This window comes from Pan paniscus, chromosome 1 (genome assembly GCF_029289425.2).
Source record: "Pan paniscus chromosome 1, NHGRI_mPanPan1-v2.0_pri, whole genome shotgun sequence".
In the NCBI taxonomy this organism is placed as follows: Eukaryota; Metazoa; Chordata; class Mammalia; order Primates; family Hominidae; genus Pan; species Pan paniscus.
Window position 1 is genome coordinate 170,047,427 of NC_073249.2, and position 24,623 is coordinate 170,072,049.

Genomic DNA, 24,623 nt, shown 5'->3' on the forward strand with positions numbered 1-24,623 from the left:
TATCTGTTAGACTCATTCTAGACCAATGACTATCTTAGGAGGCAATACTAATTGCCACCTATAAAATGGCAATATTATTATTAGTATTAGTATATTGAATATTGAACATTAGTGAATATACACAATATTAGTATTGTCATTTTATAGGTGAGAAACCATGGCTTGTCCTGTTTCAGAGTTTATTTGGGATATGAACTCAGAACCAAATTAAAGATTTTCAGCTACGTTATTCTGAATTTTTCCACCATGAAGTGCTTTTGGAGATATCTATTAGACTGCAAATTCCATGAGAGAAGGATCATATATATTTTTCACCTTTATTTTTACAAGACCTAGCAAACAGTGGGCATGCAAGCAATAATTATCGAATGACTGAGTGATGGGCCAGTGGAATAACAGATAAACAAAATGATGGGGAGAAGGATGGATGGAAGGAATGATATCATCTTCCACTAGCTTTTATGTAAATAAAACATTTCAAGATTCTGTTCTCTATACATTTTGCCTTGGTTTGCATGTCCAATATTATATCCCTCTAATATTAAAGCTAAATAATTAGGACAATCTGAACACTTCCTTTGCCCTTGCATATTAGGTAAGGGCTACTGCCATGTGAGAGCGGGGGCTCACATGAGATCCTCTTTCCTCTGCTCCTTCTTGGTCTAGCGTTCAGCTCCAAGTGACACTCTACCAAGAAGCTTGTTCTGATTTATTAGCCCACATGAGAGGCACGCTCCTTTCTTCTCTCCTCTTCTTTGGACTCATTAGTTTTTGAATTAAATATTTAATTAAATTAATCATTGAGCTCTTAGCATCCATTTTATATTTGGAATAAAATTCAAAAATGTTGTACTTTTCCCAGGGCCAAGAATATGCTTTGTTATACTTCTTTATACCTATATATATTCTTATAGGTTTCTTATGGGTTTTGATCGCTGGTTATTCTCCAAACTCCTCTCCTAAGGCCTCTCACCCTTGTTTGCTGTCTTCCACCCATGGACTGGCCTTTGGCTAATCATCAAACACAACAAACTTCCCTGACCAATCAGAAGTATTTATATTTTCCTGTGTGTGTCATCTTCTCCCAGATCATCACCTGATGGCTCCTTCTCATCATGCAGAATTCATTTTTTATTTATTCATCCAATAATTATTGAACTCCAACTATGTGCCCGCCATTTTTCTAGATGCTGGAAATGCGGCAGGAAATGAACACAAAGTATCTGCCCTCATTAAGTATATATTTTAGTTGGGAAGAAAAACAAATAACAAATATGGTATGAGGCAATGATATATGCTGAAATGTCAGCTTTCCTGGCTATAGCACATGTTCCCTCACCTAAGACGCTATCTATTTCGTATATGATTCAGCTTTATTTTCCTGTTATTTTTTATGAATGCTTTGATTGATAATATTCATTTGATTGATTTATTTTTTATGTTTTTCTAGACCATGAGAACCCTGAGTTTAAGGACATTGACTGCTATTTATTTTTATATTCTAGAACAGTACCTGACAGAGAGGGGGAGCTCAATGAGAAAAATTAATGATGTGACATCATCTACCTGTCTAAGAGTTCCCAGTGTTTTTGTATGAGCATCAGAAAAGGATATAAACAAAAAACCAGTTGCTAACTGGGAGCCTACAATGTGCCAGACACTGGATGAGGCAATGGGTACTGAGCAGCAAGTGATATTCAAGATCCCAGAGCGAAAGAGAGAAAATTAAACTAGTTACAAAGAGTAATAAAGTAATTTCAAGACTATGACAGTGACTGAGAAGGGTATACAACAAGTATTGTGGTGTACAGAAATAGGTGGGAAGGAGGGCTGTTTGGGAAAGCTAGCTGAAGAAGGGCCTTGCCAAAGGGGACAGAGGTGAGACCTGGTGGTTGAGAAAGAGTTAGTCATACAGAAACCATTCTACATAGCAGGAGCAGCCTTTGCCAAGTCTTCGAGGTAGTAGAGAGCACTGCATCCTTGTAAAGTAGACAGGAGGCCAGTGTGATTGGAGAGTGATGAGTGAGGAAGAGAATGGTAGTACAGGACCTTGGAGACATGGAAAGGGATGAGATCATAAAGGTGGGGAGCTTAGTGGTTCTTTTTTTAAAAAAAATTATTAAAAACCATAGGATGCCTCTGGAAAGTCTTAAGCAGGATTGTGACAAGGTCTGAATTATATTTTGAGAAGATCATCTTGGCTGCTGTGTGGAGAATAGACTATAGAAGGGCCATGGATAATGACAATCAGAATTTTAGGAGAAAAAATACGAGTTTGCACAGAGGATGTTGGTGATAAGGTCATTATAAGCAGATGAAACGTGGACAAAAGCGAAGAGGCAGGAAACAGCCTCATGTATTCAAGAACTATGGGTAATTTGACATGATTAGAGTGTGTAGTGGTAAGGTGTATATGGGGAAGGGGGCATACAGCATTTAATAGTTGTTCAATAAATGTTGGCTGAAGAATAGAATGGACTTAGACAGCACTAGGCTTAAGACTCAAGTATATCCAGTGTATTTTTGTGATTTTCTGTTTCCCTGGGTGTATCTCATTTCCCTGACTAAATTATAAATTCTTCAAAAGCAGAGAGATGGTCTAATATTTCTTTCTTACCAGCTGCATAATTAAAGTGTGTTTAAATTGAATGAATTAAAAATTAAAAGATCCAGGGAGTATGTTACATGAAGTTAAGGGCATTGATTTAGGAGTCAGATAACCTTGGATTCATAGTTTGAGCTCCACACACTAGCTGTGTGATCCTGGGAAAGTTATTTGATATCTCTGAGCCTTCTATTTTCTAATATGGGAAATAGTGAAATCAAATCCTTCCCCCAGGGACGTTGTGAGGATTGAGATAAATATCTCTAATTCAGCAAAGTGGAATTCCAATGTTGTAAGCTCTTAATAAATGGCAGAGATTTGTTGTTTGCTTGTAATAGCAGCGTTTGTCTGTATCAAGGTCGAATGCTGTAGGTGGCAGAACAGGCAGTCAGGAGACCAGGCCCCTATTTAAAAGGCTACCACTAGTTCAGAGGGTGACCTCACTTCCCTCTCTGTAAAATAAATGGGGTCAGATATTAGTGCACCTCAAAGAAGACACTCTGAAATTTGAAACAAAGATATTTTAAAATTTGACTAGTGATCAAAATGAGGGCTTGTGGTCATTTTGTTTCATGCTGCTGAAGTTTTGACTGGTTTATTAGGAATCTGCTTTATCAGATCTTGTTCCTAGATGAATGGGAAAAAAAAGAGTCTGCTTTAGTTGTTGTGTGACTTCCTAAAACACTTAGAAGACAAAGTGCTTTTAGAAAGTCATTCCCAAATTCACCCTGATCCACTGGTTCCACCTTAACCTCAAATTACAGGTTAAATGGTAATATTTTTCATTTTATAGGTGATAATATCAGGCAAAGACAAGAAAAAGAACTTCCCCATAACATTTTCCCCATATAAATAACTAATATATAAAAGAATTGATCTGTGAACTCTTGGGTCAGCCTAACAAAAGTTGGAAAAATATTGTCCAAAGCCCACTCACAAGCTCCTTGACCTTCACCATCGTCTGGTGCTTCATTATTTTCATTTTTCAGTTTTCCCTCAGTTCTAGAGTGACTTGTAGTGCAGAGGAGAGAACCAATGGACTAGGAATCAGAAGGTGTGGTTTCCAGACCCACCTCTGCTACTTAGCAGTGCTATCTTGGGCAAGTTACTGAATATCTCCAAGCCTCAGTTTCCTCATCTGTAGAATGCCTCATACTGCTACTGAGAGGATTATGTGAGATAATGTATATAAAATTAACATGAATATAGTTTGTTCGAAGAGTGAATAATAGTATGTAACTTAATGAGAAATCTGAGAGCTTCTCTTTTATACCGCTAGCAGACATACTTTTCTCTCATTATGTCTCTAGCTAATAGTCTGGTCAGTCCTTTGGAATCCTCCTTGCTGTATACTCTGATGACCTCTTTCTTTGATGACTTCCATTACGGTGTGATCTATTCATGCCATGTTTGACTTTAACCAGTACTTCCCCTGTGTAAGATGGTATACAGCATAATGGTTAAGACTTCAGATTCAAATATCTGGATTCAAATATCTGGCTTCTTATCTCTGCTGCTAACTACTCTGTGAGCTTGGATCATGCTTCAGTTTCTTCATCTGATTGTGGAAAGAATAATAGTATCTATTTCATAGAGCCAAAGATTGATACATGTAATTGAAACAGTACTTGGCAGGTAACAATTATCAGCTGTTATTATTATTTACATGCCTTCCCATGCCTGCCTTATGAATGAGATCAATGGTTTGACAATGTAGCTTCAGAGTTAAGTTAAAGCCAGAGTGGACGGCATATTTTGTAAGGTTATGTGGCACTTTAATAACATTTACTTGGTGATCATGGTTTTGTGGTCCTTTGTAGAAATAACTGGGTTACATATACATGAATAGAAAAAAGAAATACCTAGTGCCCAGGGCTGAGAGAAGCTCTATTTGTTGTATGTTGTTGTAGTAGAAGTCATAGTAGAATTGGTAAGTGGATTAGTCACGGTTCTCTAGAAGGACAGGACTAGTAGGGTAGATGTATATATAAACGAGAGATTATTAAGGAGTATTGACTCACATGATCACAAGGTGAAGTCCCACAGTAGGCCATCTGCAAGCTGAGGAGCAAGGAAGCCAGTCCAAATTCCAAAACCTCAAAACTATCCCTACTTTTTGAAGGCTCACAGTGCAGCCTTCAGTCTGTGGCTGAAGGCCTGAGAGCCCTGGCAAACCACTGGTTTAAGTCCAAGAGTCCAAAAGCTGAAGAACTTGGAGTCCAATGTTTGAGGGCAGGAAGCATCCAGCATGGGAGAAAGATAGAGGCCAGAAGACTCAGGCAGTCTATTATTTTATTCTAGTTGCACTGGCAGCTGATTAGATTGTGCCCACCCAGCTTGAGGGTGGGTCTCCCTCTCCCAGTCCATTGACTCAAATGTTAATCCCCTTTGGTAACACCCTCACAGACACACCCTGGAACAATACTTTGCATCCTTCAATCCAATCAAGTCGACACTCAATATTAACCATCACAGTAAGGTTATGGTACATGTGGTGGTAGGATTGTGTGTATGTATGTATACATGTACGTATATATATGTAAACACATATATACACAAATGAAAATATATATTACATAAAAAGATGTATATGTATGCACACATATGTGTGTGTTCTGTAAAATGGTAGAAGCAGGAGAACTAGTGGTGAAGGTGGTGGTAGAATTCGAAGGACAAGTAGTAGAATTGTAAAAGGGAAAATAGTATAAAAGTGAAAGTGGAAGTAGTAGTAGTGGAAGCAGAAGTAGCAAATGCTTTATGCCAAGCACTACACTAAGCATGGCATAAATTATATCATTTCATTCTCATATAAAGAGGATTAAAGGGTGAAGAGACTTAGGTCGAACCACCCACCCAAGGTCACAGACTGGTAGAGCTGAAATTCACTGCCACCTCTGTCTTTCTGAAGCCTATGTTTCCCTGAATCATTCTGCTCTACTGATTCATTGATTGTTCATCTCTAACCATTATCTAATATGTATATGAAACAAGTTTTAGTAGCTTATAAAAAAAATCACTCCAAATTCATCATATATTTTTTTGAACCTGGCACAAATGAATTTTGAGATCCATTTTATTTAGCATGGATGTCACTTTTAAAAGTTTAATCACCAATCATTTCATTCAAGGGAAGGATTTCTTAGGGTGAAGGGCTATGAGTAGGGTATTCTTAATTTATTTACTGGAAATAGAAATTTGTCCAGTTTGGGACTTTGGACAATTGAGAAATCAGATGGTGTCACATTCCCTTGTCACCAGGAACCTGTAGAATGTTACACAGAGCAAATGCTGACTAAGCTACTCCTGTTCATCCTGTCTCCAAAATGCATGGCCCATTGAAATATTAAGTGGAAGAAACTGTGTTTTCAACCTAACAAAATAAATGTACAAGTATGGCTAACAGGTTTTGCTGTTCAAGTCTCAATCTTTCTACTTAATGAAAGCTCTTCTTTAGATCTTCTAGAACTTTCTTCCAGTGAAACTTTTTGAGTCATCATCATGCAGTGTGGCACAGGAGTCTTCTCCTGTGAAAGGAAACTCGCCTGTCAGGCATTTTCCACATTGTGATTCAGTTATTCCCACATGAAACCCTCACAGTGACTGTATGAGGAAATGAAGGCTCTGAGAACCTAAATGACTGCTCAAGACCACACAGCCAATGAGAGGTGCATATAATGCATCTATGCACAGTGTCTAACACATGGTAAACCCTCAAGAAATGGTAGCTATTCATGTGATTAATAATCTCACTGTTTGACCAAGTGGACAGATGTTTGAATGAGGTGCATGAGCCACTTCTCTAGAGCATACAGCCTAATACAGAGGTTAACTAATTATTCTCCAAAGGACAATGAGGGATTCTGCGGGGACCTTTCGGGGCTGTGGACCAGAGGTAGACATGGCAAATGGAAACAACCATGAGAGGTCACTTGTCCATGCTTTAGCTAGAGAGATCCCATTTGTTTAAACATTTATTTTTGAAGATAGGATTTCCAGGAGTCCAAACAAAATTAGAAATTTTCTGGTTTTGTAAATCATCTTTAACACTTATATTGCATTTAAGGAGCTGTGTTTGCTTCTTGAACACAGATAATGTCAAAAATATCACTAAGAAACATTAACGTTTTATAATGTAGTATATAAATAACTGGAGGTTTTCTGTAAGGAAGTAAGAAAAGTTAGAAACCTGATGCTATGCCACTAATAAAAAATTTTACAAGATGTAAACCTCAAAACTTATTTTAAAATACAATATTTCTGTCCTCTAATACACTAATATTACCAGCACACTTTTGTGGAATGCCTATGTGCAGAGGGCAAATATTTCATTCAATATCCATAATACACCTTTAAAGTAGATTTTATTATAACTGTTTTATAGAGCAGGAAATGGAGGCTTAAGGTATTTACCCAGTTCTTTATAACTAGAATGTAGAAGAGAGCTAGGATTCAAATTCAAATCTGTCTGACCCCATGTTCCAGGTCTGTCTCATATTCTGTGCTGCCTCCCAGTAGTGTCTATAGTCCTGTAGACACATTTTTCATAAATGTGGAAATAAAGAAGTTGAAGCATAGATTTAAATCATAGAGTTATTTCTTCCCTCCAATCCAAGTTCTGTATATTGATCCACATTGTATAAAATCAAGGTGGATCTCAGATCTAGTTTTAATGGACCAGGGATAAAGGTAAAAGACATTCTCAGGTAACAAAAAAGGAAGTTAAAATACATCTGCAACCTTCTTTTTTCCTCTTAACAATAATCCCAGAACTGATTCTCTGTAAAGACAATTGATCCTAAAGATGCCTTTTTGGAAACTTTGGTAAAATTTTCTTTATAATTATCTGAAATGAGATATTTATTCACTTTTGACCAAAGTGGTCTAAGAAATTGATTAGACATCTTTCAATTTTTCCCCAAATTGTTTCTTATTAATAAAATTAATTTACCATTGACCAAATGAGATTGTTAGGCTATTGAAGCATGAGCTCTATGGCATAGCCTATAATTTAAGAAAGTTTCTCTTGATTACTTTATGAAGGGGGAGGGGAACAAAAATATGAGAGAAGTTACTGATGCATTGGAGTTTATAATTTTTCTTTTTCAGCAAAATGAACTATTACATCTTTAGAATTATTACAGAGAATATACACAAAACTAGAAAATATGCAAAATAGTCAACGGAGAGAAAACAATTGGGTGGAATGTGCTTATGATTATAATAAATGAGGGGAAAAAAGAGAACTCCAACTTTTTCACTGTCTGTGATAACAACTATGTGAATACACATATAAATGAAAAATCAGGAAGACTACCAAATGCTAAGACCTCGTTTGTATTAACGTTCAGAGGTTATGTGTAATTTTTTCTCTTTGATACTATCCACATTTGCTGTGATGTAGTTGTGATGCAGCTGAAGTCGCTTCAACTCTAACCTCACCTTTAACCCTAACCCTAACCCTAACTCTAGTCCCCTTCAACTGCATCTATAGCAAATGGAACTACCTCATACCAAATGCGGACAGTACAGAGGGGAAAAGATTATGAATTTACTCCATAATTCCATTTCCCTTTCTCCCTTTGCAGAGGCAACTCCAATCATGAATTTGTGAGTGTATCCATTTAGTATATTCTTACATTTGAGCTATAAACTCATGTATCTGTTAAGGATATAGTTTTTTAATTTTTGTATAAATGACACTTTATGTTATCCTTCTGCAACTTTTTTTTACGAAGCTGTGTTTTCATATTCTATCTATGTTGATGTATATGTCATTTGTTCATCATAATTGCTGTATTGTATTTCCTCATATGAACACATCCCAATTTGTTTATGCATTTTCTCGCTAAGGAACATGCAGATTGTTGTAAATTTTTACCATTTCAAATAATGCTTCAGTAATCATTCTCCTATATTTGTAGGTAAATATAAGCAAGTTTCTCAAAGCTATTTACTTAGAAGTAGAATTGCTAAACAATACTAACTAATCAACTTCAGTGTTACTAGATATTGAAAAATTATTCTCCAAAATGGTTGTGACAATTCATACTCTCAAAGCAGTGTAAAGATTTCCTGTTTCTCCATATTCTTGCCAAATAAGGTATTATTTTCAAACTGAGATTCTAGCTAATCTGATGAATGTGAACTAAATTTTCGCTATCTTGATTTCCATTTCCCTGTTCACTATGAGGTTAGGAGTTTACCTTTATAAGCTATTCAATTTGACTCTTCAGTGATGACTGGAATATACTTTCGTCCAATTTTCTATGGGTTTGTCTTTTTCTTATTGCCAAAGTTCCTGATACAGTCTAAATATTATTTGTTACACTTTACTATTAAGTATGTTATTTGTTGGAGGGTAATCTAGTGAAGAACGTTTATCTCCCTGGAATGCTTTTTTGCATATTAAAATAACTTTTTCACTTTTATTGAAACAATGTGATTAATTACAATAATAGATTTTCTGATGTTAAGCCATCCTTGAGGTCTCGGAATAAATTTCAGTTATTCTTGAGTTATTTTTAAAACTGATTGATTCATTTTTCAGCATTTAGTGAATTTGGGCTAAAATCTTAAGTGAGATTGGAGTATATTTTCTCTTATTCTTTGATCATTTTGTAGTCTTCATATCAAAATTGTATTATCTTCTTAAAACGAGTAGCGTAGCTTTTCCTCTTTTTCTATCCTCTAAAACAGCTCATTAAAACTTGTCTATAAAACTATTTGGTAGAGAGCAAGAAGAGAGGCGAGTTAGGGTGGAGGTAGGTACAGGGAAGAGTGGAGGTGTGTACTACTGATAAAAGTTCTTTAATGATTTATTGGCCTATTAGTTTTTGTGTTTCTTTCTCAGTCGGTATGGTAATTTTCTACTTCCCCATAAAGTTGCCAATTTTCTCTAAATTTTTAAAGTTACTGGTAGAGAGCTGATCATAACACTTTCTTAGATTTCTGAAAGCCTAAAACTATCTCTAGTTTTGTTTCCTTTCTTATCTCTAATTTGTGTCGGTGTATACGCATTCGTGTGTACCCTTTCTCATTTTCTTCATCAGTCACACTGAAGTTGGTCTAATATTAATATACCTGCTTCAGTTTTCTTTGGTACTATTTGGTTTGTATGTCTTTTCCATCCATTTACCTTGGATCTTTGGCTTGTCTGCTGCTTTTAAAAAATATATCAATTCAGATACTCTTTATTTTATTGGAATAGCTTAATCTATGTACATTTATTACAATCCTTGACCTATTTGGAATTTTCCCAATTAAGATTTACTATGCAATTTCTATAATTGCATTTTTTTCTTTCCTTCTTTTTAAAAAATATTTAAGCTTTCTCATTGCATTTTTCCCTTCTGCCAGTTTAGAAGTTAAATATTCTATTTCTATTTTTTTTAGTAGTTACAATTAAATTTTGACATCTATAATTTACAAAGTCTAATGTTAATCAAAATCTCCATCCTGCTCGTAAATAATGCAAAGACTTGAGAATAATTTTCATAGCCCTCCTCCACTACTTTCCATATTATTATTATGGAAAATAATAGTCTTAGCTATTATAATTTGAATATTGACTCCTTTACATCATTCTCTTTCTTCTTTCTTTTTATAATCCTTAATATATGTATGTTGGACTTTCTCATTCTATCCTCCCTATCTCTTCTTTTTAAATATTTTCTATCTCCTTATCTCTCTATGCTACATTCTGAGTAATGTCCTCATATCTAAATAATTCACCAATTCTAGGCCAGTGGCTCATGACTGTAATCTTAGTACTTTTGGGAGGCCAAGGCAGGTGGATCACTTGAGCCTAGGAGTTCGAGACCAGCCTGGGCAATATGGCGAGGTTTCCTTTCTACAAACACACAAAAAAATTATCTGGGTGTGGTGGCACACACCTGTAGTCCCAGCTATTCAGGAGGCTGAGGTGTGTGGATTGCTTGAGCCTGGGAGGTTGAGGCTGCAGTGAGCTGAGATTGCGCCACTGTACTCCAGCCTGGGTGACAGGGTGAGAACCTGTCTCAAAAAATATATAATAATAATATAATAATAATTCACCAATTCCTTCTGCTGCTGCATCTAGTCTACTCTTCAGCCTCTACATTAAATTTTTTATCTTAAGAACTATATTTTATGATCTCTATAACTCCTTTCTCCAAATCTATAGGGCATTCTTTTCCCTCTGTCTCTTGTTTTTACCTAATGGCTTCTATTCTTCACTTTATTTCTTGGAATACTAAAAACACATGTATTTTAAATTAACGTTCATGTTATTCTATTATTTAGGTCCCCCATTAGTTATTGCAGCTCATCTCCTTGTATGATTTTCAGTTTTCACTATCAGCTTATTTTGAGTCGGAATTTGTTTTCTTTGGAAGCTACAGGTGCCGTGGATTGTGGAAGCATCTTTACAGAATAATTTCAGATTTGCCTTTAGAAGAGGGATTTGAATTTCAAGCATCAATTTTGGCTTTGTGTCTCTGAAATGGGCAGATTGTTTATTAAACCCCACCTCTGTATTTGGTGCTGGGTTTTCAAGTTTCTGATTTCTCATTGGTGACTCTTTCAGTTCCTATGGCCATAGTCAGATAGCAAACTTCCAAGCTCATTCCCTGGGAGAGTGGACAGATACGTTTAGTACTCGTTTTACAGATGGAACAGCATATTGTAACTCTGGACTTGATGCTGATAGCTCCATTTCAGTTTCCTATTCAGATGAGGCTTATGGTTCAGACTTACCTTCTGACTCAGACATTAAATCCCCAGCTGCCCAGTCATTAAGATTTCTCTTTATCTGGTCTCAATTTCCCTTTGTGTCCCTTACTGCAGTTCTCACTTGCATCCTTATTTGTGAATTTCCTCTGTATGTCTGGCACCTGGGGATTTTACTTTATTGATTTCTGTGTGGACTGTATAATCTTTACACAAGTCTTTGCATTGCTATCTTTCATCTAGAATTCTTATGCATTTGGAGTAGGGGTAGTGTGCCTCCCATATATGCTTAGGTCACCATATTGGCCAGACACACATATTATTTCTCTAATGAGGAAAAAATACAAAAAGCTTTCAAAATGTGTTTTTAGAAATGTTACATTTTAAGTAACCCTTTTTTCTCCAGGCTTTTCAATGCAGAATTTGAAGAACCACATAATTACGAGGCAACAATTTCATATCTGAGACACTCTGGCAACTCCATTAACCTGTGCACTGCAAAAGAAATTGCTGATCGTAAGTCTGCTAAGCCAATTAATAGTGTAACCCTGTGTGGAATGAAAATGTGTCAAAAATGATATTTTCCCTTTAGCTAACTGTAAGTTTAAAAATGCACAGCCATCCTGCACTACCATCTTATTTCTTTTTCTTTTTTTTCTGTGTCTGGTGTCTTAAAAATATAAATAAATCCAGCTGGGCATCAGTGCTATCTCACAATAGCTGTTGCTGCCTTCCCAGCCTCTTCTTTTCTCCCCTTTACCAATCGACTCAGCTGCTTTGCCTTTTGTAGATATGAGGGAGGGAAAATCAAGATATGATGATTCATTTTTCTTCCTTCTCTTCCTATAGAAACTTCATCTCTTTTCTCCTGGTGTCTTTCTTGAAGTTCCCTGGTTACTTGGTGTGTGGAGAGTGAGATAACAGACCATGAGAATTAGGCCCCTGTGTTCAGTCTGAATAGGAGCAGGGGATTTATTTAATGGATCTGACCACTGGCTCAGAGCTAAGTCTTCCTGCCTCTGGCATTGCTGACAATGCTCGGGACATTTTTGTGAGTAAAGAGACCTTCTCATGTAAAAAGATGAGGGAGCAGAGATTATTGCATTTCTACAAGGTACAATGTCCTTGTTCTGCCTATAGTATCAGCCAGTTCTCTATAAAAGGCATACATTTTAGTACTGGAATAAACACTAGTATTTAGTGAGCTTGTACTATAGGATACTGTAGTTCTGTGTTAGGTTCCCCGTGTACAGCCCTGCTGATAGAGTGGTTTGATCACCCCTAATATTTGATACAGGAAACTGAACATCAGAAAGATTGAGTTGCACGAAGCCATAAATATAACATGGAATAGAGTTATAATGTGAAACAGGCTCAGGCTACCTCTAAATTCTATGCTTTTTCCACAAGTTTATGCTACTTCTTATTCAAGGAAGTTTGGCTTCCCTGAAAGTAGGGCTAAAAAGAGATCATCCGGTGCAACTTCTTCATTGTATAGACAAGAACCTCAAGGTTCTGGGAAAGGAAGTCATTTTCCTGGGAATACATACTTAGGAAGTTCATGAGGTAAGGATCAGGACCTATTGAAATTTCCCTCTTCTCCCTCAAGAAATAAGGAGTTGGGACCGGGCGCAGTGGCTCACGCCTGTAATCCCAGCACTTTGGGAGGCCGAGATGGGCGGATCACGATATCAGGAGATCGAGACCATCCTGGCTAACACGGTGAAACCCCGTCTCTACTAAAAATACAAAAAATTTAGCCGGGTGTGGCGGTGGTGGGAGACTGTGGTCCCAGCTACTCGGGAGGCTGAGGCAGGAGAATGGCTTGAACCTGGGAGGTGGAGCTTGCAATGAGCCGAGATCGCGCCACTGCACTCCAGCCTAGGCGACAGAGCGAGACTCCGTCTCAAAAAAAATAAAAAAATTAAAAAAAAAAATAAGGGGTTGGAGAACTATTAGAAAAACTGCCTCTCTTTTAGACTGGGCAGTCTAGATTCTCCTAAATGGTTTGTAAAATACTAGCCATAGGAAGAGCAACTCTTGACCCTGCCCAGCACCCCCAAAATGCAGTGCTGCCCCATACTCAGAGTATATGGACCCCTTCTTTAGAGCAGGGCTTCTCAATTTCTAGCGTTCATACAAGTCATGCAGGGATCTTGTTAAAATGTAGATTCTGGTTCAGCAGCTCCGGTATGGAGTCTGAGATTGTGCATTTCTAACAAGTTCCTTGGTGATATCAATGCTGCTGGTCTACAGACCACACTTTGAAAGAAAGGCAGTGGGCACCATTTGGGCCACGTTCCAACTATATGCCCTTCTACAAGGCTAAGAATTCACAGAGCCAAATGGATGCTCCAATCAGAGCCTGCTCCTTCTCTCTCTGGACCACGTGATGCCCCTAGAATCCACCCCCCTGCAAGTAGCTCATTTCAAGTGAAGTGGACCTCTGTTTCTGGGAAGATGGAACAGATGTACTTTTGTCCTATTGCTCCTGCTAAGTACAGCTGAAAGCCCCAGGCATTATGTATGTAAAACAAACATAAGAAGACTAGATGACTCTGAAAGGTAGAGAGAAGAAGGTAGACCAGCTAGGGACATCAGGCCCCAAGGAAGGATAAGGTGGTGAGTTCCCTGGTTTTCTTCCTGCCTCGAATATGTCAGTTTTGGAGGTAAAAAAGTTAGCAACTCAGAAACACCAGTGGGCACAACAACAGCTTCAGCTGAAGCCTGCTCTTTCTAGCCAAACGACCAGGAAAAGGGCAACCTAGAAAGACAGAAAACCTCTAGACAATAACTAGTCTACTCCAGCCAAACATCATAGAAAAAAATGTGGCCCACCACCAACAGCAATGCTGAATGGGGAGACTGGACATCTACCCTCAGCAGGCTGCAATGATGCACCCAACTCCTCCACTGGAGTGATATCAGAGAAGGTCAAGTAGGGAGCTGGGATTTCCACCCCTGCCAGGTGGTAATAAAATTCCACTTAGTGTCCATAAAGATTATGTGAGGAACTTTGACTTTCACTCCCCTTCCAGGAGTAACAAGATGCCCTTCTCCCTACCTCAAAGGATGGTGTCAGAGGAGACCTAGTAGAAAGGATCTTCATAACCACCCAGCAGTAAGAAGGCCACCCTCTCCTTGTAGTGTCAGCAAAGGCCATATGGGAAGTAATAACAGGGCACTCCTACTCTTTCCAGCTAAGATGTTATCAGCAGAAGCCTACTGGAGAGCCAAACTCCTTCCTACTTCTGCCCAGCAGTGATGAGGTGCTGTTTTCTCACTTGGGTATTGTTATGAACTGATTGCTTGTTACCTCTAAAATGCTGAAAACCTACCCCCAATGCGATGGTATTTAGGAGGTGAGATCTTTAGGAAGTAGTTAGTATTACACCAGGTCATGAGGGTGGAGCCCTCTCAAATGGGATTAGTGTCTTTACAAGCATCCCAAGAAAGATTGCTTTCTTCTTCTCCATATGAGGGCACAGTGAGAAGACAGCTGTCTATGAACCAGGAATCTGTTGTCACTTTGATCTTGGAACTTCCAGCCTCCAGAACTGTGAGGAATAAATTTCTGTTATTTATTAGCCATGCAATTTATGGTATTTTGTTACGGCAGCTGAAGCTGAAAAAAAATATATCTGCCAAAATTGAGATGGCTGAAATACTAGAATTTTCTGGCTAAGACTTTAAAGCAGCTTTTATAAAATTTTCCAGTGCATAGTTATGGACATGCTTGAAATAAATGAAGAAAAGTCTTATCAAAGAAATAAAATGTCTCTATAGAGAAAGAGAAATGTAAAAAAAAAAATGACAATGTTAGAACTAAAAAATAAAAAGGTCAGTGGATGTGCTCAACAGCAGAATGGAGGGACAAAAGAATCAATGACTTAAAAATAAACAATAGTAACTACCAAATCTGAACAAGGAGAAAATAAACTGAAAAAAAAATGAAAAGAGCTTCAAAAAATTGTGAGACTATAACAAAAGATTTAACATTCATGTCATTAGACTTTTGGAAAGAGAAGAGAAGGCGTGCATGACTGAAGAAGTACTTGGAGAAATCGTGAATGAAAACTCCCCCAGTTTGGCAAAAGACATAATATGGGTCAGGAGCGGTGGCTCACACCTGTAATCCCAGCACTCTGGAAGGCCGAGGCGAGTGGATCACCTAAGGTCAGGAGTTCAAGGCCAACCTGGCCAACATGGTGAAACCTCGTCTCTACTAAAAATACAAAAAAATTAGCTGGGTGTGGCAGTGGACACCTGTAATTCTAGCTACTTGGGAGGCTGAGGCAGGAGAACCTCTTGAACCCAGGAGGCAGAGGTGGCAGTGAGCCGAGATCACACCATCGCACTCCAGCCTGGGCAATAAGAGCAAAACTCCATCTAAAAAAAAAAAATAGACATAATATGACAACAGATTCAAGAAACCAAGCAAATCTAAAAGAAATGCAATCTCGCGAAGAATCATAATCAAACTTCTTAAAGACAGAGAAAAATTCTTGAAAGCAAGTAGCAGGAAGGAAACAATAAGGATAAGATTAGAAATAAATGAAATGAAATGAAAACAAAAAACAATAGAGAAAATCAGTGGAATTAAAGATGTGTTCTTTGAAAAAAAATCAATAAAATTGACAAACTTCTAGCAAGGTTGAAAAAATTGATAAACGTCTAGCAAGGCTGAAAAAATAGATAAACTTCTAGCAAGGCTGAAAAAGAAACAGAAAAAAGATACAATATTAAGACTGAAGCAGGGATATCATTATAGACCCTGTAGATATCAAAACAATAATAAGGGAATATTATGAACAACTCTCCACATTTAAACTTAACAACTTAGATAAAAAAAGGAACGATTCCTCAAAAAGCACAAATTACCACAACTCACTCAAAATAAGTAATTTGATTAGCCCTGTAACTCTCAAGAAAAACTGAATGCATAGTTTAAAAACTCCCCCAAAATGAACTCTAAGTCAGGTGATTTCACTGAAAAATTCTATCAGGCATTTAAAGATGAATTAATACCAATTTTATACAATCTTTCCCAAAAATGGAGGAGAAAACACATTTTTTTAAAGCTAGTGTTACCATGACCATGATATCAAAACTAGACAAAGGCAGTACAAAAGAAGAAAACTTCAGATCAATATCCTTAATTAGCATAGTCATAAAACTCCTCAACAAAATATTAGCAAATAGAATTCAGCAACATAGAAAATGAATTATTCTTTATGATCAAGTGTGATTTATTCTTCATTTGGTTGTGGTATATAAGGGTGCAGAGATGCAAAGCTGGTTCAATATTCAAAAATCAACAAAATCACCATATTGGCAGGATAAAGAAGAAAAATTAGACAATCTGTGCAGAAAATAATTTAACAAAATACAACCTCCATTTATGATTTAAAAAACTGTCAAAAAATAGGAATAGATGGGGACTCTATTGTCTTCCTCAACTTGATTAAGAACATGTACAGCAAGCCTACAGCTAATCATGATACTTAATGGTGAAACACTGAATGCTTTTCCCCTACTACCGGTAACAAGGCAAGGATGTCTGCTGTTACCATTGCTCTTTAACATAGTGCTGGACGTTCTAGCTAGTGCAATAAGGCAAGCAAAGGAAATAAAATGTATACAGATAGAAAAGGAATAAATAAAACTATCTATTCACAGTGGCATGATTATCTAGATAGAAATTCCCAAGAAATTTACCAAAAAAGCACACAAAAACCCTCCTAGAACTAATAAATGATTTCAGAAAGATTGTAGGATACAAAATAAATGTACAAAAAAATCAATTATATTTCTGTATATCAGGAATGAACATACAAATACTGAAATTGAAAAATATATCATTTATAATTGCTTAAAAATAGATATGTGTTTATATTTAAATCCTACAAAGCATGATAAGGCCAAAAAGCTTAAAGCTATAAAATTCTGATTAAATCAAAGAAAATCTAAATAAGTGGAGAGACATACCATGTTTATGGATCGGAAGACACAACACAGTAAAATTAACAGTAAAAATGTCAATTATCTCAAAATGATACACAGGTTTAATAAAATTCCTATAAAAATCCCAGTAGGATCTTCTGCAGATACAGACAAGATTATCCTAAAATGCATATAGAAAGGCAAAGGAGTTAGAATACCTAAAAACAATTTTGAAAAATAAAAGGGAGGCATTAGTATATCAGTTTTAAGAATTATCAGTATAATAATCAAGACTATCTGGTATTGGCAAAGAGAGACATGTAGAACAATGGAACAGAATTGAGAATTCAGAAATAGAATTATACAGATATGCCCAACTGTTGTTGTTATTTTTTTTAACAAAGATGTAAAGGCAGCTCAATAGAGGAAACACAGCCTTTTAAAAAATGGTGTTGGACCAATTGCCATAGGTAAACGAAAATAAACTTTGGCTTAAGTCTCACACCTTATACAAAAGTTAACTTAAAATGAATGTTTCCTCTTTGTTTTTTGTACACCAAAGGTGAGACATCTAAATGATACCTTTCAAAGAGGCAGGGAGAGAGAGACGGAAGGGAAGGAGAGAGGGAAGGAAGGAGAAAGAGGTCAAGGTGGTTGGCTTTTGCTGTTGCCTTTGGGTGACTGTCCCTTGAACAAGGCCAAGAAAACAGGGAAGACCATCCTTGTTTAGTGCTTAGCTCAGCACTGGTGCCTTTGGTGAGTTTTCATCTCTTTTATACGGAACTTGGCATTGGGCATACATGATTCAGGCTGTTCTAAAAGCTCTGCAGAATTGTCCTCAGAGGTCATATAGAGTAGTGCTTTGCAGACTGTACTTCTAGGCCCCAGAGAATTTTTTGAAGAGTCTTGGAGACTCTTGCAGATACCTTCAGAGTTGTGTTTACACTTCTGCATAACATTCCATTTAAATTAATAAAGCCATGGATGGAAGAAAATTTGCAAGCCGTTTCTTACCTGAATGATCTTAGACAATTTACTTCACTTGTCTGGCTGGCTGTTTCCTCGTCAGTAAAATTGGAATACTAGTAGTGATTGTCATTGAGAATTAAATGAAATAATGCATTTAAATGCTTGGCATAGTGCCTGCTATCTATAAGTATAAAAAATGTTAGTTTCTTTTAAATTATTATTTTTATTATGTTAGTAATAAACATTTCACCTCCAGGTGTAAAAGAGGTAATGGGACTTTTCCAAGATCATACAGACAGGATGAGGAGAAGGAACAAAAGGCCTCCAAGACATGACCGTGTTGTGACACTAGCAGTTGGAGGGTTGCTAAGGACCATCTTCAGATATTTTTCCTTTCTCTCCCCGCACAATAAAACTAATCAGTGGAGAGAGGGTTATATAACTCTGTGCAGAAAGTAAGCGAGGACTCTCATGCTGTGGATCACATGCTCTTGTCATAATTCCTAGTCCATTTCTGATCCTTTGAGATGTAGCCCTTTATCCTCTATATTCCTACCTTGGAATATATGTTGGAATTCCTACCTAAGTTTGGATAGCTTAGCTTGCCACGAAAGAACCTCCACTTTGTTAAAAAGCAGTAACAACATTATGAATACATTATTAATTGAATGTGTATTATCTTTGTTTACTAGCCATGGCAAGTAAGGCTTCTCCTGGCTTTGGTTTCATCATTTCTAAGACAGAATAAGTAATAATATCCATCCCAAGGTGGTTAGGAGAAGCAAATAAGCTCATGGTTTGTTTTTGAAAAGCATAGACAAGTAAATAAATTGGAGTAGAAAGAAGGAGATTATTATTTTTAAAATTGGGAAGCAAATTCATATCACGAATGGATATTGGGCAAACTGTATCACAAACAGGTATTTTTAAAGTATTAATAAGTGTACAATTACCTAATTTAAAGTATTATGTGTACAATTACCCAAGTTGAAATACATATTATTAATTATCCATGTAGAATTTTAGGTCTTTGTCAACAATTTTATGCTGATAGTCCCTAAACAAAACCTAGCATTTCATTGATTTTGTCAGTGTATTGTATGTTTAGAATAATAAAAGCTTGCAAATGCAACATATTATTCAGTCAGTTTTCTAAAGCTTCAGGACTTTAGCAGCAAGAAAGAGAAAAACAGAGGGAGGAGTCCTACTTTTATGCACATATGTTCATTAACAGTAGGGATAAAACTTTTATAAATAACTTTTAAGCAAAGAAAACCAAACAAGCGATTTTATCAAAAAACATTGCCATTTTCTATGCAATGTCCAGTGTTCTGCTAGGTATGTTAAATTTCCTTTTTTTTTTTTCTTTTCTTTTTTTTTTTTTTTTTTGTGATGGAGTCTCACTCTGTTGCCCAGGCTGGAATACAGTAGCGCGATCTCAGCTCACTGCATCCTCTGCCTCGCTGGTTAAAGCGATTCTCCTGCCTCAGCCTCCAGAGTAGCTGGGATTATAGGCCTGCCACTGTACCTGACTAATTTTTGTATTTTTAGTAGAGATGGTGTTTCACTATCTTGGCCAGGCTGGTCTTGAACTCCTGACCTTGTGATCCACCTGCCTTGGCCTCCCTAAGTGCTGGGATTACAGGCATGAGCCACCACACCTGGCCAAATTTCTTAAATTATTTCCTTGAATCTCCCCATTAACTCTGTAAGGCAGGTACCAATTGGTCAATTTTTATAGATGAGCAAGCTGAGGCTCAAAGAAATGAAGTAATTTGTCTGAAACACCCTATGTAGGAGTGGCAGAACAGTGTTTGAACTCAAATTCTTGTCATTACTTGTATTTATTAATATAGTCATGTGCTATACAATGTTTCAGTTAACAATGAATTGTGTATCCAGCCGTGGTCCCATAAGATGATAATACTGTATTTTTACTGTACCTTTTCTATGTTTAGATACACAACTATTTATAACTGTGTTACAATTACCTACAGTATTCAGTACAGTAACATGCTATGCAGTTTTGTTGCCTGGGAGCAATAGGCCATACCCTATATCCTAGGAAGGTAGTAGGCTATACCGTCTAGGTTTGTATAAGTATGTTCTATGGTATTCACGTGATGATGAAATCACCTAAGGATGCATTTCTCAGAATAGATCCCCATTGTTAAGCGATGCATGACTGTAATTAAGATTGGCATCATGTCATTAAATGAAATCCACAGAACTATTGGAAAAGTCAAACGGTGGGTCAGCCTTAGTTGGGGTGCTCGTGTTTTCAAACTGTATTTAAGGAAATAAACATGGCTGTGGAACAGAGCACTTTGGGGCATGATAGAGAATTCATTTTGTTGAAGTGGGATTTAGGCTTTTTCCTTTTCCTTTCCTTTCACGTTTGCCTTCTGAGCTGCCACTAAATTTTAGTGCTTTCTTTTAAGCATGGAGTGTGTATCTGTTTGCCAAAACAGGAAACTGGAATGGTTTCACATGCTTCATCGACTGTAAATTCCATTCTGGAAATCCCCACAGAAATTAAAACCATGATCACTGACCCCATAATTTCCCAAACTTTGTAGATAGAGCTTTACATAGTCTGATGTTCTTAAAGGTGAGAAAACTGAATTCTGGAATCTTTTATAACTGCTTTAATCCTGGGTGCTATAAGAAATGGGTGGATGAACTGCCTTGAAATAATTTTTTTATGTTTATTTTAGCAACTTATGAAGTTGGAATTGAAGAACTCCAAAAGGTATTGTTTCTCCTTACCAACATTGTAACTAAAAGTAAAATAAGCATGCAAGGTTGATTCTAAAGTAGTATCTTTTAGAGGGAAAAAATGTCTTTGTTTTCATTTTTCCTCCTATTTCTGAGGCTTTTCCACACTCCAGCTTCTAAGAGTCTGCACTTTGAGCCCCGTTACTGTCAGAGACAAAAATGTGTGATAGGATGGGAGGAAATGGTCCCAATTCATCCATAGCCCTTTTCTGTGGTGGGCAGTGACAACTAGCTTTTAATAACTATGACTTCCAGTGAGAAGAGTTCTATGGCACAATCCAGGTTTGTATATCCTGGCTTTCAGACCCCTTAGGGCATGCTTTCTGGGCTCCTGCTAGACATGGTGTCAGGTGCCACCTGGAGGCAGCATAGCAACCTGATTAGGGCCCAAGCAGAATCACTGCTGGCCTCAATCCCAACTCCTGACTATGTGATCTTGAATGCCCATTTCCTCACCTGCAAAATGGGGATAATAAAGAACTCACATCTGAGGTCCTTGTGAGAATGAAAATAAGATAAATGAAGGTATACAGCTTATTAGTAAGTGCTTGAAACAGAGCATTTCACCTCTCTGAGACTTAGATGTGTCCTCTATAAAATGGTGTATTCTTGGCCAGGCATAGTGGCTCATGCCTATAAGCCTAGCACTTTGGGAGGCCAAGGCAGACAGATCACTTGAGCCCATGAGTTCAAGACCAGCCTGGGCAACATGGTGAAATACTGTCCCTACAAAAAAAAAAATACAAAAATTAGCCAGGAGTGGTGGTATATGCCTGTAGTCCCAGCTACTCGAGAGGCTGAGGCAGGAGGACCGTTTAAGCCCAGGAGGTGGAGGTTGCAGCGAGCCGATATTTTACCATTACACTTTAGCCTGGGCAGTAGACAGACTGAGACCCTGTATCAAAAAAAAGAAAAAGAAAAAGAAAGAATGAAAAGAAAGAAAGAAAGAAGGAAGGAAAGAGGAAAGAAAGAAAGGAAAAGAAAAGAAAAGAAAGAAAAGAAGGAAAGAAAAGGCATAGTTTCCATGAGGACAGGAAGCATATGTCTTGTGGTTACTGTATCTGCAGTAGTAGATGCTCAATAAATAAAGGGACCAATACTTGTTTCACTGAATATCTGGGAGAAGTAAGGCAAACACAGTATGTAAGCACTGTGTAAGCTCATAGAAGGCCCTTACCCAGTGTTTTAATGGGATCAGTTAAGGTTCTACTCTTTTCTCACTGGGTACATTTAGTCTAGATCCTTCATCTCTCTGTTTTAGTTTTCTTATGCTTGCTGGTAAGGATTATTCATTTGTGGATACACTTTGTCACTAGAAAAATATGAATAATTATTATTTCTATTAATGGCAGTAGAAATAGCCTATTAAAATGCTTCATGTACCTGGCAACATCAACAAATAATAAACTGTTCTGCACAAATGAACTTGCCAAGTAAATGAATTTTATCCCATTTTATCCCAATTTTCTGTTTTAAGTAAAACATACAATTATTTTTAATTTTTAAATCTTTTAACTCTCATACATGTTTTGTGTTTATCTCTGTATTTTTAAGCTCGGTGAGTGGAATCTGATCTCTTCCTTTCTTAATGACTTGGAATATTCTTGACTATAAGGGACTGAGTCAACATAGTTTATACTCTTCTTTTGAGATGCTCTTGAGCCTTTGCAGAAGAACTAGTTCCCTTCACACCAAACTACCACAAGTCAGTTTTTTGTATTCTTTTCCCTTTTTTTCTACTGTCACGATCTTTGTGTCTAGCAATGAGTTTTTCATGTGGTCAAACATGTACCAAGTCCCTCTGGTGTGATAGCACTTGTGCATAGACAGTAGTGCTTAACCCTTATAGTTACCCTGTGAGCTGATATCACTGCTCCCATATTACAGATGACATTAAGGCTCAGAGAGGTTTAGTAACCTGTAAATCACGTAACAAAGATATAAAACAAGGTCTGTCTGACTTGTCATTCTACCAGTGCTGCATCTAATTTGCTAGAATTTTGTGTAAAATAAGAACCAATAGTCTCTGAATAATGGTTTCCAGGGCTGCCCTCAAAGGAGAGTATAATGAGCTATGATACCTGGATTTTGTGATGGCATTTTAGATGCTTAGATATTTTCTATTCTTCTCAGAGTTCTTAGACAGATTCCAAATAATGAATGGCACCAGATCTATAATCACTGAATAAATGAGGGGCTACATTGTGATCACTGGGACATAATTTTAATGGAGCCAAATCTAGATCCTGCAAGATTTGAGCGGTGATCACAGGGCACATGATCAGCGAGTAATGGAGAAATTCCAGCATTACTTGTGCACTTGTGAATACCAATTTGCCCAGTAAAATATTGCTTAAATCCCACAAATTCATATTTTCTCATAGGATTTAGAAGTTATTTACGTTTCCGATGCATTTTGGGAAAGGTGTGCATACAACAATTTTTCTGAGTCACATCATACATTCCTTTGGGCATGACCTATAACTTCAGAAATGCTTGTTTGCATTTCTGATTGATCTTCAGCCCCACTGCAACAGTTCCTGGAACTTTCTGTGGTCAGTGTCTGCCTTTGCTCTCTACTGAGGCTTCATCCCCCTCACCTTTTGGTGTAGTCTCTAATGATCTGTAACCAAACAACAGAGCCTGATTCAGGTTGATTTATGAAAATAACCATTTTCCACTTTACTTTCAGCCTGGGAAGAATTTTCCCTATCCAGAACCTAGGTGAGTTTTATCTTCAAAAAGAAAAGCACCTGTCCAAGCACTGACTTTCTGATGACTGAACTAGTTTTCCTCTATGGGCCAGCTATGTTTCCAAACTGAGCTAGCCTGGTTCAGTTTCCCCGGCACCTTGCAAGGTACCTAGTACAGAGGAAGTGATCCGTGATCCTGCCTTGCCTCCCCCTCTCATCTTGTTCTAGCCCATGCTGCACTCAGCAAACATTTGCTGAGTACCCAACATGTGCCAGATATGTGCTCACCAGTGGGGCTTTGGCAGTGATGGAGACCTCGCTATTGCTTTCAGGATCTCCTGAATTAGTGGGAGAGTCACACACTCAAACAGGAAAATAATAATAACATGAATTCCAAAGAACTGACAATTTCTGAAATGCACCATGTGGTTTGAAGTCTCTTTGCCTTTGCTCTTTTAAGTCATTGATTCACCCCAATTTAACAGTCTGGCAAGCTTCTACTAATCCATCAAGCACCCCTCATGTATGAACCCTTCCTTCATTCCACTCCCTGAGAGAAGTGACCAATCCCTTGCCTGTGGTACCACTGTAAGGTCTGTTTGCACAGCATGTTTGCACAAATGCCACTGTATGTAGTTTGCTAACATGCGAATTCATCCTCCCCTCCCTACTCCCCTTCCTGTCTGGGAGCTCCTTGTATGTAGGGCCAATGTTTTAATGTTTTTGGTGTTCCTGGTACCTCTCACACTTCTTGGGTCCAGAGGAATGCCCTGGCACATAGTAGTGCTCTTACCTGCCTCTTCAGAGTCTGTTTCTAGCCCTTCTCCCTGGAGTTATTCTAATATATTTTTTAAAAGCATGGTTGATGAGCTCTGGAGAAGCAAATATCAAAATTTCCTGGTTGAATCTAAAAACGTGTGCTGAATCAT

General features: G+C 37.5%; 1 protein-coding gene across 1 annotated transcript in view; it reads left to right on the forward strand.

The window, feature by feature from the left end:
• Positions 1–24,623, forward strand: part of FYB2 (FYN binding protein 2) — a 109,350-nt gene that overhangs the window by 48,522 nt on the left and 36,205 nt on the right. Inside the window, exons 5-7 of the mRNA XM_034952930.4 lie at positions 11,718–11,827; positions 20,941–20,975; positions 23,694–23,725. Of these exons, the coding sequence (XP_034808821.3) occupies positions 11,718–11,827; positions 20,941–20,975; positions 23,694–23,725 (177 nt within the window). The remainder of the gene's footprint in view (positions 1–11,717; positions 11,828–20,940; positions 20,976–23,693; positions 23,726–24,623) is intronic.